The 15,000-nt window shown below is 40.3% G+C and overlaps 1 protein-coding gene across 2 annotated transcripts in view; it reads left to right on the forward strand.

Annotated features, from left to right (window-relative positions):
• Nucleotides 1–15,000, forward strand: part of LOC123991256 (contactin-associated protein-like 2) — a 358,139-nt gene that overhangs the window by 200,163 nt on the left and 142,976 nt on the right. For both annotated transcript variants that reach the window (XM_046292675.1, XM_046292676.1), the window contains exons 3-4: nucleotides 7,991–8,184; nucleotides 12,227–12,374. In XM_046292675.1, the coding sequence (XP_046148631.1) occupies nucleotides 7,991–8,184; nucleotides 12,227–12,374 (342 nt within the window). The remainder of the gene's footprint in view (nucleotides 1–7,990; nucleotides 8,185–12,226; nucleotides 12,375–15,000) is intronic.

The raw sequence follows: 15,000 nt of genomic DNA on the forward strand, positions 1-15,000 counted from the left end.
GATATACAGAGCCTTGAGAAGGTATTCACACCCCTTCACTTTTTCCTAATTCTGGTGTTACAGCCTGGATTTAAAATTGATTAAAGCGAGATTTTTTTATTGTCATTGACTTACACACAATACCCCATGTTTTTATTGCCACTGGCTTACACACAATACCCCATGTTTTTATTATCATTGGCTTACACACAATACCCCATGTTTTTATTGTCATTGGCTTACACACAATACCCCATGTTTTTATTGTCACTGGCTTACACACAATACCCCATGTTTTTATTGTCACTGGCTTACACACAATACCCCATGTTTTTATTGTCACTGGCTTACACACAATACCCCATGTTTTTATTGTCATTGGCTTACACACAATACCCCATGTTTTTATTGTCACTGGCTTACACACAATACCCCATGTTTTTATTGTCATTGGCTTACACACAATACCCCATGTTTTTATTGTCACTGGCTTACACACAATACCCCATGTTTTTATTGTCATTGGCTTACACACAATACCCCATGTTTTTATTGTCACTGGCTTACACACAATACCCCATGTTTTTATTGTCATTGGCTTACACACAATACCCCATGTTTTTATTGTCACTGGCTTACACACAATACCCCATGTTTTTATTATCATTGGCTTACACACAATACCCCATGTTTTTATTGTCATTGGCTTACACACAATACCCCATGTTTTTATTGTCACTGGCTTACACACAATACCCCATGTTTTTATTGTCACTGGCTTACACACAATACCCCATGTTTTTATTGTCACTGGCTTACACACAATACCCCATGTTTTTATTGTCACTGGCTTACACACAATACCCCATGTTTTTATTGTCACTGGCTTACACACAATACCCCATGTTTTTATTGTCACTGGCTTACACACAATACCCCATGTTTTTATTGTCACTGGCTTACACACAATACCCCATGTTTTTATTGTCACTGGCTTACACACAATACCCCATGTTTTTATTGTCACTGGCTTACACACAATACCCCATGTTTTTATTATCATTGGCTTACACACAATACCCCATGTTTTTATACGTTTTTACAAATGAATAAAAAAGGAATGTGTATTGTTGTATGTATTGTATTCGGCGCATCTGACAAATACAATTTGATTTGATTTGATTTGACTGTGAATACAGTTGACCTGTGTTTACCTGTTTACATCATGTTGACCTGTGTTTACCTGTTTACATCATGTTGACCTGTGTTTACCTGTTTACATCATGTTTAACTGTGTTTACATAATGTTGACCTGTGTTTACATCATGTTTACCTGTATTTACTTGTGGTTAGTTATGTTGACCTATTTACATCATGTTGACCTGTGTTTACATAATGTTGACCTGTGTTTACATCATGTTGACCTGTGTTTACCTGTTTACATCATGTTTAACTGTGTTTACATAATGTTGACCTGTGTTTACATCATGTTTACCTGTATTTACTTGTGGTTAGTTATGTTGACCTGTTTACATCATGTTGACCTGTGTTTACCTGTTTACATCATGTTTAACTGTGTTTACATAATGTTGACCTGTGTTTACATCATGTTTACCTGTATTTACTTGTGGTTAGTTATGTTGACCTATTTACATCATGTTGACCTGTGTTTATCATGTTGACCTATGCTTACCTATTTACATCATGTTGACTTGTGTTTACCTGTTTACATCATGTTTGCCTGTGTTTACCAGTTTAACATCATGTTGACCTGTTTTTACATCATGTTGACCTGTTTTTACATCATGTTGACCTGTGTTTACTTGTTTACATCATATTGACCTGTGTTTACATCATATTGACCTGTGTTTACATCATATTGACCTGTGTTTACATCAAGTTGACCTGTGTTTACATCATATTGACCTGTGTTTACATCAAGTTGACCTGTGTTTACATCATATTGACCTATGTTTACATCATATTGACCTGTGTTTACATCATATTGACCTGTGTTTAACGTCATGTTAAAAAAACAATTAGTTTTTCAACAACTCCAAAAATGTCTTGTTAACAAACTATAGTTTTAGCAAGTCGGTTAGGACATCTACTTTGTGGTTGACACAAGTCATTTTTCCAACAATTGTTAGTCTGGTTCATCCTTGGGAGCAATTTCCAAACACCTGAAGGTACCACGTTCATCTGTACAAACAATAGTACGCAAGTATAAACACCATGGGACCACGCAGCCGTCATACCGCTTAGGAAGAGATGTCTCCTAGAGATGAACGTACTTTGGTGCGAAAAATGCAAATCAATCCCAGAACAACAGCAAAGGCCCTTGTGAAGATGCTGGAGGAAACAGGTACAAAAGTATCTATATCCACAGTAAAACGAGTCCTATATCGACAAAACCTGAAAGGCCACTCAGCAAGGAAGAAGCCCCTGTTCCAAAACCGCCATAAAAAAAGCCAGACTACGGTTTACAACTGCACATGGGGACAAAGATCGTACTCTGTTCTGATGAAACAAAAATATAACTGTTTGGCCATAATGAGAATCGCTATGTTTGGAGGAAAAAGGGGGAGGCTTGCAAGCCGAAGAACCTCATCCCAACCGTGAAGCATGGGAGTGGCAGCAGCATGTTGTGGGGGTGCTTTGCTGAAGGAGGGACTGGTGCATTTCACAAAAAAAGATGGCATCATCTCAAGACATCAGTCACAAAATTAAAGCTTGGTCGCAAATGGGTCTTCCAAATGGACAATGATCCCAAGCATACTTCCAAAGTTGTGGCAAAATGGCTTAAGGACAACAAAGTCAAGGTATTGGAGTGGCACCATCTCTGTCAGGAGGAATGGGTCAAAATTCACCCAACTTATTGTGGGAAGCTTGTGGAAGGCTACCTGAAACATTTGACCCAAGTTAAACCATTTAAATGCAATGCTACCAAATACTAATTGAGTGTATGTAAACTTCTGACCCACTGGGAATGTGATGAAAGAAATAAAAGCTTAAATAAATCATTCTCTCTACTATTTTTCTGACATTTCACATTCTTAAAATAATGTGGTGATACGAACTGTCATAAAACAGTGAATTATTACTGTTATTATTATGTCTGCTAAATGACTTAAATGTAAATGTAAATGTAATTACTAGGATTAAATGTCAGGAATTGAGAAAAACTGTGTATTTGTGAAAACTGTGTATGTGTAAAATGTAAGGTGTATGTAAACTTCCGACTTTACCTGTTTACATCATGTTGACCTGCGTTTACCTGTTTACATCATGTTGACCTGCATTTACCTGTTTACATCATGTTGACCTGTGTTTACCTGTTTACATCATGTTGACCTGCGTTTACCTGTTTACATCATGTTGACCTGCATTTACCTGTTTACATCATGTTGACCTGCGTTTACCTGTTTACATCATGTTGACCTGCGTTTACCTGTTTACATCATGTTGACCTGCGTTTACCTGTTTACATCATGTTGACCTGCGTTTACCTGTTTACATCATGTTGACCTGCGTTTACCTGTTTACATCATGTTGACCTGCGTTTACCTGTTTCCTTAATGTTTACCTGTGATTTTTTACATTTTACATTTTTATTTCACCTTTATTTAACCAGGTAGGCTAGTTGAGAACAAGTTCTCATTTACAACTGCGACCTGGCCAAGATAAAGCAAAGCAGTGTGACACAAACAACACAGAGTTACACATGGAATAAACAAACATGCAGTCAATAACACAATAGGAAAAAAGTCTATATACAGTGTATACAAATGAGGTACATTATGTTTACATCATGTTGACGTGTTTACCTGTGTTTACATCATGTTGACCTGTGTTTACATCATGTTGACCTGTGTTTACATCATGTTGACCTGTATTTACATCATGTTTGTATTTACATCATGTTCACCTGTATTTACATAATGTTTACCTGTGTTTACATCATGTTGACCTGTATTTACATCATGTTGACTTGTGTTTACATCATGTTGACCTGTATTTACATGATGTTGACCTGTATTTACATCATGTTGACCTGTGTTTACATCATGTTGACCTGTATTTACATCATGTTGACCTGTGTTTACATCATGTTGACCTGTATTTACATCATGTTGACCTGTGTTTACATCATGTTGACCTGTATTTACATCATGTTGACCTGTGTTTACATCATGTTGACCTGTATTTACATCATGTTGACCTGTATTTACATCATGTTTGTATTTACATCATGTTCACCTGTATTTACATAATGTTTACCTGTGTTTACATCATGTTGACCTGTATTTACATCATGTTGACTTGTGTTTACATCATGTTGACCTGTATTTACATGATGTTGACCTGTATTTACATCATGTTGACCTGTGTTTACATCATGTTGACCTGTATTTACATCATGTTGACCTGTATTTACATCATGTTGACCTGTGTTTACATCATGTTGACCTGTATTTACATCATGTCTGTATTTACATCACGTTGACCTGTATTTACATCATGTCTGTATTTACATCATGTTGACCTATATTTACATTATGTCTGTATTTACATCATGTTGACCTGTATTTACATCATGTTGACCTGTATTTACATGATGTTGACCTGTATTTACATCATGTTGACCTGTATTTACATGATGTTGACCTGTATTTACATCATGTTGACCTGTGTTTACATCATGTTGACCTGTATTTACATCATGTTGACCTGTATTTACATCATGTTGACCTGTGTTTACATCATGTTGACCTGTATTTACATCATGTTGACTTGTGTTTACATCATGTTGACCTGTATTTACATGATGTTGACCTGTATTTACATCATGTTGACCTGTATTTACATGATGTTGACCTGTATTTACATCATGTTGACCTGTATTTACATCATGTCTGTATTTACATCATGTTGACCTGTATTACATCATGTCTGTATTTACATAATGTTGACCTGTATTTACATCATGTTGACCTGTATTTACATCATGTTGACTTGTGTTTACATCATGTTGACCTGTATTTACATCATGTTGACCTGTATTTACATCATGTTGACCTGTATTTACATCATGTCTGTATCTACATCATGTTGACCTGTGTTTACATCATGTTGACCTGTATTTACATGATGTTGACCTGTATTTACATCATGTCTGTATCTACATCATGTTGATCTGTATTTACATCATGTTGACCTGTATTTACATCATGTTGACCTGTATTTACATCATGTTGACCTGTATTTACATCATGTTGACCTGTATTTACATCATGTTGACCTGTATTTACATGATGTTGACCTGTATTTACATCATGTCTGTATCTACATCATGTTGATCTGTATTTACATCATGTTGACCTGTATTTACATCATGTTGACCTGTATTTACATCATGTTGACCTGTATTTACATCATGTTGACCTGTATTTACATCATGTTGACCTGTATTTACATGATGTTGACCTGTATTTACATCATGTCTGTATCTACATCATGTTGATCTGTATTTACATCATGTTGACCTGTATTTACATCATGTTGACCTGTATTTACATCATGTCTGTATTTACATCATGTTGACCTGTATTTACATCATGTCTGTATTTACATAATGTTGACCTGTATTTACATCATGTTGACCTGTATTTACATCATGTTGACTTGTGTTTACATCATGTTGACCTGTATTTACATCATGTTGACCTGTATTTACATCATGTTGACCTGTATTTACATCATGTCTGTATCTACATCATGTTGACCTGTGTTTACATCATGTTGACCTGTATTTACATGATGTTGACCTGTATTTACATCATGTCTGTATCTACATCATGTTGATCTGTATTTACATCATGTTGACCTGTATTTACATCATGTTGACCTGTATTTACATCATGTTGACCTGTATTTACATCATGTTGACCTGTATTTACATGATGTTGACCTGTATTTACATCATGTCTGTATCTACATCATGTTGATCTGTATTTACATCATGTTGACCTGTATTTACATCATGTCTGTATTTACATAATGTTGACCTGTATTTACATCATGTTGACCTGTATTTACATCATGTTGACTTGTGTTTACATCATGTTGACCTGTATTTACATCATGTTGACCTGTGTTTACATCATGTTGACCTGTATTTACATCATGTTGACCTGTGTTTACATCATGTTGACCTGTATTTACATCATGTTGACCTGTATTTACATCATGTCTGTATTTACATCATGTTGACCTGTGTTTACATCATGTTGACCTGTGTTTACATCATGTTGACCTGTATTTACATCATGTTGACCTGTGTTTACATCATGTTGACCTGTATTTACATCATGTTGACCTGTATTTACATCATGTTGACCTGTGTTTACATCATGTTGACCTGTATTTACATCATGTTTACCTGTGTTTACATCATGTTGACCTGTGTTTACATCATGTTGACCTGTATTTACATCATGTTGACCTGTATTTACATCATGTTTGTATTTACATCATGTTCACCTGTATTTACATAATGTTTACCTGTGTTTACATCATGTTGACCTGTATTTACATCATGTTGACTTGTGTTTACATCATGTTGACCTGTATTTACATGATGTTGACCTGTATTTACATCATGTTGACCTGTGTTTACATCATGTTGACCTGTATTTACATCATGTTGACCTGTATTTACATCATGTTGACCTGTGTTTACATCATGTTGACCTGTATTTACATCATGTCTGTATTTACATCACGTTGACCTGTATTTACATCATGTCTGTATTTACATCATGTTGACCTATATTTACATTATGTCTGTATTTACATCATGTTGACCTGTATTTACATCATGTTGACCTGTATTTACATGATGTTGACCTGTATTTACATCATGTTGACCTGTATTTACATGATGTTGACCTGTATTTACATCATGTTGACCTGTGTTTACATCATGTTGACCTGTATTTACATCATGTTGACCTGTATTTACATCATGTTGACCTGTGTTTACATCATGTTGACCTGTATTTACATCATGTTGACCTGTATTTACATGATGTTGACCTGTATTTACATCATGTTGACCTGTATTTACATGATGTTGACCTGTATTTACATCATGTTGACCTGTATTTACATCATGTCTGTATTTACATAATGTTGACCTGTATTTACATCATGTTGACCTGTATTTACATCATGTTGACTTGTGTTTACATCGTGTTGACCTGTATTTACATCATGTTGACCTGTATTTACATCATGTTGACCTGTATTTACATCATGTCATACATCATGTTGACCTGTGTTTACATCATGTTGACCTGTATTTACATGATGTTGACCTGTATTTACATCATGTCTGTATCTACATCATGTTGATCTGTATTTACATCATGTTGACCTGTATTTACATCATGTTGACCTGTATTTACATCATGTTGACCTGTATTTACATCATGTTGACCTGTATTTACATGATGTTGACCTGTATTTACATCATGTCTGTATCTACATCATGTTGATCTGTATTTACATCATGTTGACCTGTATTTACATCATGTCTGTATTTACATAATGTTGACCTGTATTTACATCATGTTGACCTGTATTTACATCATGTTGACCTGTGTTTACATCATGTTGACCTGTATTTACATCATGTTGACCTGTGTTTACATCATGTTGACCTGTATTTACATCATGTTGACCTGTATTTACATCATGTCTGTATTTACATCATGTTGACCTGTGTTTACATCATGTTGACCTGTGTTTACATCATGTTGACCTGTATTTACATCATGTTGACCTGTGTTTACATCATGTTGACCTGTATTTACATCATGTTGACCTGTATTTACATCATGTTGACCTGTGTTTACATCATGTTGACCTGTATTTACATCATGTTGACCTGTGTTTACATCATGTTGACCTGTATTTACATTATGTTGACCTGTGTCCCTGACTCCAGGTGCGGGGGGCTGGTCTCCCCAGGACAGCGACAGCTACCCGTGGCTCCAAGTGGACCTGGGCAACCGGAGACAGGTTGCCCAGGTGGCAACACAGGGCAGGTACAGCAGCTCTGATTGGACGACGAGGTACAGGCTGCTCTACAGCGACACGGGCAGGAACTGGAAGCCTTATCACCAGGACGGGAACATATGGGTAGGTAACACAAAACCAGTGTGTGTGTGTGTGTGTGTGTGTGTGTGTGTGTGTGTGTGTGTGTGTGTGTGTGTGTGTGTGTGTGTGTGTGTGTGTGTGTGTGTGTGTGTGTGTGTGTGTGTGTGTGTGTGTGTGTGTGTGTGTGTGTGTGTGTGTGTATGTATGTATGTGCGTGCGTGTGCGTGTGCGTGCGTGTTTTCCTACGGGAATCAGCCAAATGACCTGATCATGGTTGTGTTGTGTGGAACCCCAGTGATAAATGTGTAGTTGTTCCAACTGGAGGGAACATTAAGCTGTTGTTTTTGTGTGCTGCGTCATAATCGTTTGGGACTCATTATTAATTCAACAGTGTTATGTTTCGGCCATTAAACCTGATCTATAGCTTTTAATGTTTCTGCAAATAAAAATGATTACACCATCTATCTTACATCGTTCGTGTAATTTTGCCCACCTGGCTGTTTTTAAGGGGTTGACATCTATATTGGTTTTTAATTTATCTCTGGTGTAAGTGTAAATATTACAGGCTAAACTAACATTCATCTGATCATTTTCTCTAACCTTTCACACACACACACGCGGCCACACACACACACAACACACACACCACACTCAGTACAATACACCTACGTGAAAGACCTGGCAGAAAGGATGCGATTGTCTTGGATGGAGTTTCTGTTTTCTACTGTACCTCGCCAGGGCGACAAAGTAAACCGCTATGTAAAAATAAAGTATTCTCAAGGCAGGCTGCTGTATCCGTGGTAGATAAGTCCTGTTTTCATTTCTGCACAATAGGATAAAGCTTAGAGGAATATACTGGTTAAAGCTCCCGTCTGGCTGAAGAAGGGAAGAGACAAAGAGCTTTACCCTGGAATTATATGCTGAGAAAATCGGGATGGGGGTAAAGAGGAAGTATGAGAGAGAGAGAGAGAGAGAGAGAGAGAGAGAGAGAGAGAGAGAGAGAGAGAGAGAGAGAGAGAGAGAGAATCCAAAGTCAAATGTCTGCTGATGATCTGGTGCTTCTGTCACCAACCAAGGAGGGCCTACAGCAGCACCTAGATCTTATGCACAGATTCTGTCAGATCTGGGCCCTGACAGTAAATCTCAGTAAGACCAAAATAATGGTGTTCCAAAAAAGGTCCAGTCACCAGGACCACAAATACAAATTCCATCTCGACACTGTTGCCTTAGAGCACACAAAAAACTATACATACCTTGGCCTAAACATCAGCGCCACAGGTAACTTCCACAAAGCTGTGAACGATCTGAGAGACAAGGCAAGAAGGGCATTCTATGCCATCAAAAGGAACATACATTTCAACATACCAATTAGGATTTGGCTAAAAATACTTGAATCAGTCATAGAGCCCATTGCCCTTTATGGTTGAGAGGTCTGGGGTCCACTCACCAACCAAGACTTCACAAAATGGGACAAACACCAAATTGAGACTCTGCACGCAGAATTCTGCAAAAATATCCTCCGTGTACAACGTATAACACCACATAATGCAGAGCAGAATTAGGCCGATACCCACTAATGATCCACATCCAGAAAAGAGCCTTGACACTTTGGAAAGAATTAACAAAAAACAGAGCAAACTAGAATGCTATTTGGCCCTACACAGAGACTACACAGCGGCAGAATACCTGACCACTGTGACTGACCCAAAATTAAGACTCAGTGAGCATAGCCTTGCCATTGAGAAAGGCAGACATGGCTCTCAAGAGAAGACAGGCTATGTGCTCACTGCCCACAAAATGAGGTGGAAACTGAGCTGCACTTCCTAACCTCCTGCCCAATGTATGACCATATCAGAGAGACATATTTCCCTCAGATTACACAGATCCACAAAGAATTCGAAAACAAATCCAATTTTGAAAAACTCCCATATCTACTGGGTGAAATTCCACAGTTTGCCATCACAGCAGCAAGATTTGTGACCTGTTGCCACGAGAAAAGGGCAACCAGTGAAGAACACACACCATTGTAAATACAACCCATATTTATGCTTGTTTATTTTATCTTGTGTCCTTTACCATTTGTACATTGTTAAGGCATTGTATATATATAATATGACATTTGTAATGTCTTTATTGTTTTGAAACTTCTGTATGTGTAATGTTTACTGTTAATTTTTATTGTTTATTTCATTTTATATATTCCCTTTATATATAATCTACCTCACTTGCTTTGGCAATGTTAACACATGTTTCCCATGCCAATAAAGCCCTTGAATTGAATTGAGAGAGAGAGAGAGAGCTTGGTGTAGGAGATGAACGGAGAGAGAGAGAGAGAGAGAGAGAGAGAGAGAGAGAGAGCTGGTGTAGGAGATGGAGAGAGAGAGAGAGAGAGAGAGCTCGGTGTAGAGATGGACGGAGAGAGAGAGAGAGAGAGAGAGAGAGAGAGAGAGAGAGAGAGAGAGAGAGAGAGCTTGGTGTAGGAGATGGACAGAGAGAGAGAGAGAGAGAGAGAGAGAGAGAGAGAGAGAGAGAGAGAGAGAGAGAGAGAGAGAGAGAGAGAGAGAGAGAGAGAGCTCGGTGTAGGAGATGGACGGAGAGAGAGAGAGCTTGGTGTAGGAGATGGACGGAGAGAGAGAGAGAGAGAGAGAGAGAGAGAGAGAGAGCTTGGTGTAGGAGATGGACGGAGAGAGAGAGAGAGAGAGAGAGAGAGAGAGAGAGAGAGAGAGAGAGAGAGAGAGAGAGAGAGAGAGAGAGAGAGAGAGAGAGAGAGAGAGCTTGGTGTAGGAGATGACGGGAGAGAGAGAGAGAGAGAGCTTGTGTAGGAGATGGACAGAGAGAGAGAGAGAGAGAGAGAGAGAGAGAGAGAGAGAGAGAGAGAGAGAGAGAGAGAGAGAGAGAGAGAGAGAGAGAGAGAGAGAGAGAGAGAGAGAGAGAGAGCTTGGTGTAGGAGATGGATGGAGAGAGAGAGAGAGAGAGAGAGAGAGAGAGAGAGAGAGAGAGAGAGAGAGAGAGAGCTCGGTGTAGGGAGATGGACGGAGAGAGAGAGAGCTTGGTGTAGGAGATGGACGGAGAGAGAGAGAGAGAGAGAGAGAGCTTGGTGTAGGAGATGGACGGAGAGAGAGAGAGAGAGAGAGAGAGAGAGAGAGAGAGAGAGAGAGAGAGAGAGAGAGAGAGAGAGAGAGAGAGAGAGAGAGAGAGCTTGGGTAGGAGATGACGGGGAGAGAGAGAGAGAGAGCTCGGTGTAGGAGATGGACGGAGAGAGAGAGAGCTTGGTGTAGGAGATGGACGGAGAGAGAGAGAGAGAGAGAGAGAGAGAGAGAGAAAGAAGAGAGAGAGAGAGAGAGAGAGAGAGAGAGAGAGAGAGAGAGAGAGAGAGAGAGCTTGGTGTAGGAGATGGACGGAGAGAGAGAGAGAGAGAGAGAGAGAGAGAGAGAGAGAGAGAAGAGAGAGAGAGAGAGAGAGAGAGAGAGAGAGAGAGAGAGAGAGAGAGAGAGAGAGAGCTTGGTGTAGGAGATGGACGGAGAGAGAGAGAGAGAGAGAGAGAGAGAGAGAGAGAGAGAGAGAGAGAGAGAGAGAGAGAGAGAGAGAGCTTGGTGTAGGAGATGACGGGAGAGAGAGAGAGAGAGCTTGTGTAGGAGATGGACAGAGAGAGAGATAGAGAGAGAGAGAGAGAGAGAGAGAGAGAGAGAGAGAGAGAGAGAGAGAGAGAGAGAGAGAGAGAGAGAGAGAGAGAGAGAGAGAGAGCTTGGTGTAGGAGATGGATGGAGAGAGAGAGAGAGAGAGAGAGAGAGAGAGAGAGAGAGAGAGAGAGAGAGAGAGAGAGAGAGCTTGGTGTAGGAGATGGACGGAGAGAGAGAGAGAGAGAGAGAGAGAGAGAGAGAGAGAGAGAGAGAGAGAGAGAGAGAGAGAGAGAGAGAGAGCTTGGTGTAGGAGATGGACGGAGAGAGAAAGGTAAAAGTTTTAACCCATCATAGAACTGTAGCAAGGACAAGTGTTCCTTGGGGAAAGATAGGGTTGTTCAGTCAAGCCCCACACATGTAGTTCAGTATGTGATAAGTCATCTCTGCTTTCTGTATCTCTGCAGGCATTCTCAGGCAACTCCAACACGGAGAGTGTGGTGCGACACGACCTGGCAAAAGGTATCATGGGCCGGTTCCTGCGTTTCGTACCGCTGGACTGGAGTGGAGAGGGGCGCATCGGTCTCCGCATAGAGGTCTACGGCTGTTCCTACTGTGAGTACACACACACACACACACAAAGGTGACTCACTGGGTTTGAATCATGTTCGTCTGTACGCCACAAGACCGTGTTATCCAACTGAGCTAAAGCCTACATGACATTTCTCACACAGGCCACCTCCATTACACACCCCCACACACCTCATAAGACCCATCTAATCACTAGAATGTTACAGTAACGAGCCAGATTCTGAGTCTCATCTCTCACTAGAAATGTCATCAGCGCTTGTCTTCATTATGAACTAATTACATCAACTACATAAATGAAGATGGAATTACATTTATGGGCTGTCAAAACAGAATACACATGGACACACACACACACACACACACACACACGCACACACACACACACACACACGCACACACACACACACCCTTATCCCCACAGGAGTTGACACACTCCAGACCAACCCTTCTCTCTCATCCTATTACAGAGTGCCAAATTGATTTTGATAAGAAATGTTCAATTAAGACTTGGCATAAATTACCACAATAACACTATAGTGACACACGTTTCTCATTCCAGTGAAGTTATTACTTTTTTTATTAGCTTCTCTTAACACACACACACACTTACACACACTCACACACACACTAACTCACATACACACACTAACTGACACTCACACACACACCCACTAACTGACACTCACACACACACACTAACTGACACTCACACCCACACACTCTAACTCACACTCACACACACACACTAACTGACACTCACACACACACACACTAACTCACACTCACACACACACACTAACTGACACTCACACACACACTAACTCACACTCACTCACACACACACACTAACTGACACTCACACACACACTAACTCACACTCACACACACACACTAACTGACACTCACACACACAAACACACACTCACACACACACACACACACACACACACACTCACTCACACACACACTCACACACACACTCTCACACACACACACACACACACACACACACACACACACACACACACACACACACACACACACACACACACACACACACACACACACACACACACACACACACACACACACACACACACACATACACACACACACACTCATACACACTTACACACACACACTCACACTCACACATACTCACACTCATACACACTTACACAAACACACATTCACACACTCTCACACACTCACACACACTCACTCACACACACACACACACAGACACACACTAACTCACACTCACACACACACACACACACACACACACACACACACACACACACACACACTAACTGACACTCACACACACACACTAACTGACACTCACACCCACACACTCTAACTCACACTCACACACACACACACTAACTCACACTCACACACACACACTAACTGACACTCACACACACACACACTAACTCACACTCACACACACACTAACTCACACTCACACACACACACTAACTGACACTCACACACACACACACTAACTCACACTCACACACACACACTAAATGACACTCACACACACACTAACTCACACTCACTCACACACACACACTAACTGACACTCACACACACACACACACACTAACTCACACTCACACACACACACTAACTGACACTCACACACACTAACTCAGACTCACACACACACACTGGGGCGGCAGGGTAGCCTAGTGGTTAGAGCGTTGGACTAGTAACCAAAAGGTTGCAAGTTCGAATCCCCGAGCTGACAAGGTACAAATCTGTCGTTCTGCCCCTGAACAGGCAGTTAACCCACTGTTCCTAGGCCGTCATTGAAAATAAGAATTTGTTCTTAACTGACTTGCCTGGTAAAATAAAGGTAAAATAAATAAATAAAAACTCTCACACACTCACTTGCACAAACTTACACTCACTCACACACACGCTCACTCACTTACACTCAGACACACTCTCTAACCCAAATTCACTCACTCACACAAACACTAACTCACCCTCACACACACTCGCACTCATACACACTTACACAAACACACACTCACACATACTCACACTCACACACACACATACTCACACTCATACACACTTACACAAACACACACTCACACATACACACTCACACACACACATACTCACACTCATACACACTTACACAATCACACTCACACATACCTTCACTCACACAGACACTCACACACACTCACAAACACGGACTCATACTCACAAACACTCGCACACACTCACTCAGACACAAGACACACTCATGCACACTCACTCACACTCACACACACTCACACTCATACAGACTTACACAAACACACACTCACAAACACTGACCCACGCTCACACACACTCACTCATACTCACAAACTCACTCATGCACACTCACACACACACACTCATTCACACTCACACATACTTTCACTCACACACACTCACTCAAACTCACACACACTCACAAACACTGACTCACACTCACAAACACTCACAATCACACTCACGCAAACACACACTTACACACAGACACACTCACACTCACACTCACTCACTCTCATTCACTCACACTCACACACACTCTCACAAACACTAACTCACACTCACACACTTACACAAACACACACACTCATACAGACTCACACAAACA

Source organism: Oncorhynchus gorbuscha, linkage group LG12 (assembly GCF_021184085.1).
Source record: "Oncorhynchus gorbuscha isolate QuinsamMale2020 ecotype Even-year linkage group LG12, OgorEven_v1.0, whole genome shotgun sequence".
Taxonomy (NCBI): Eukaryota; Metazoa; Chordata; class Actinopteri; order Salmoniformes; family Salmonidae; genus Oncorhynchus; species Oncorhynchus gorbuscha.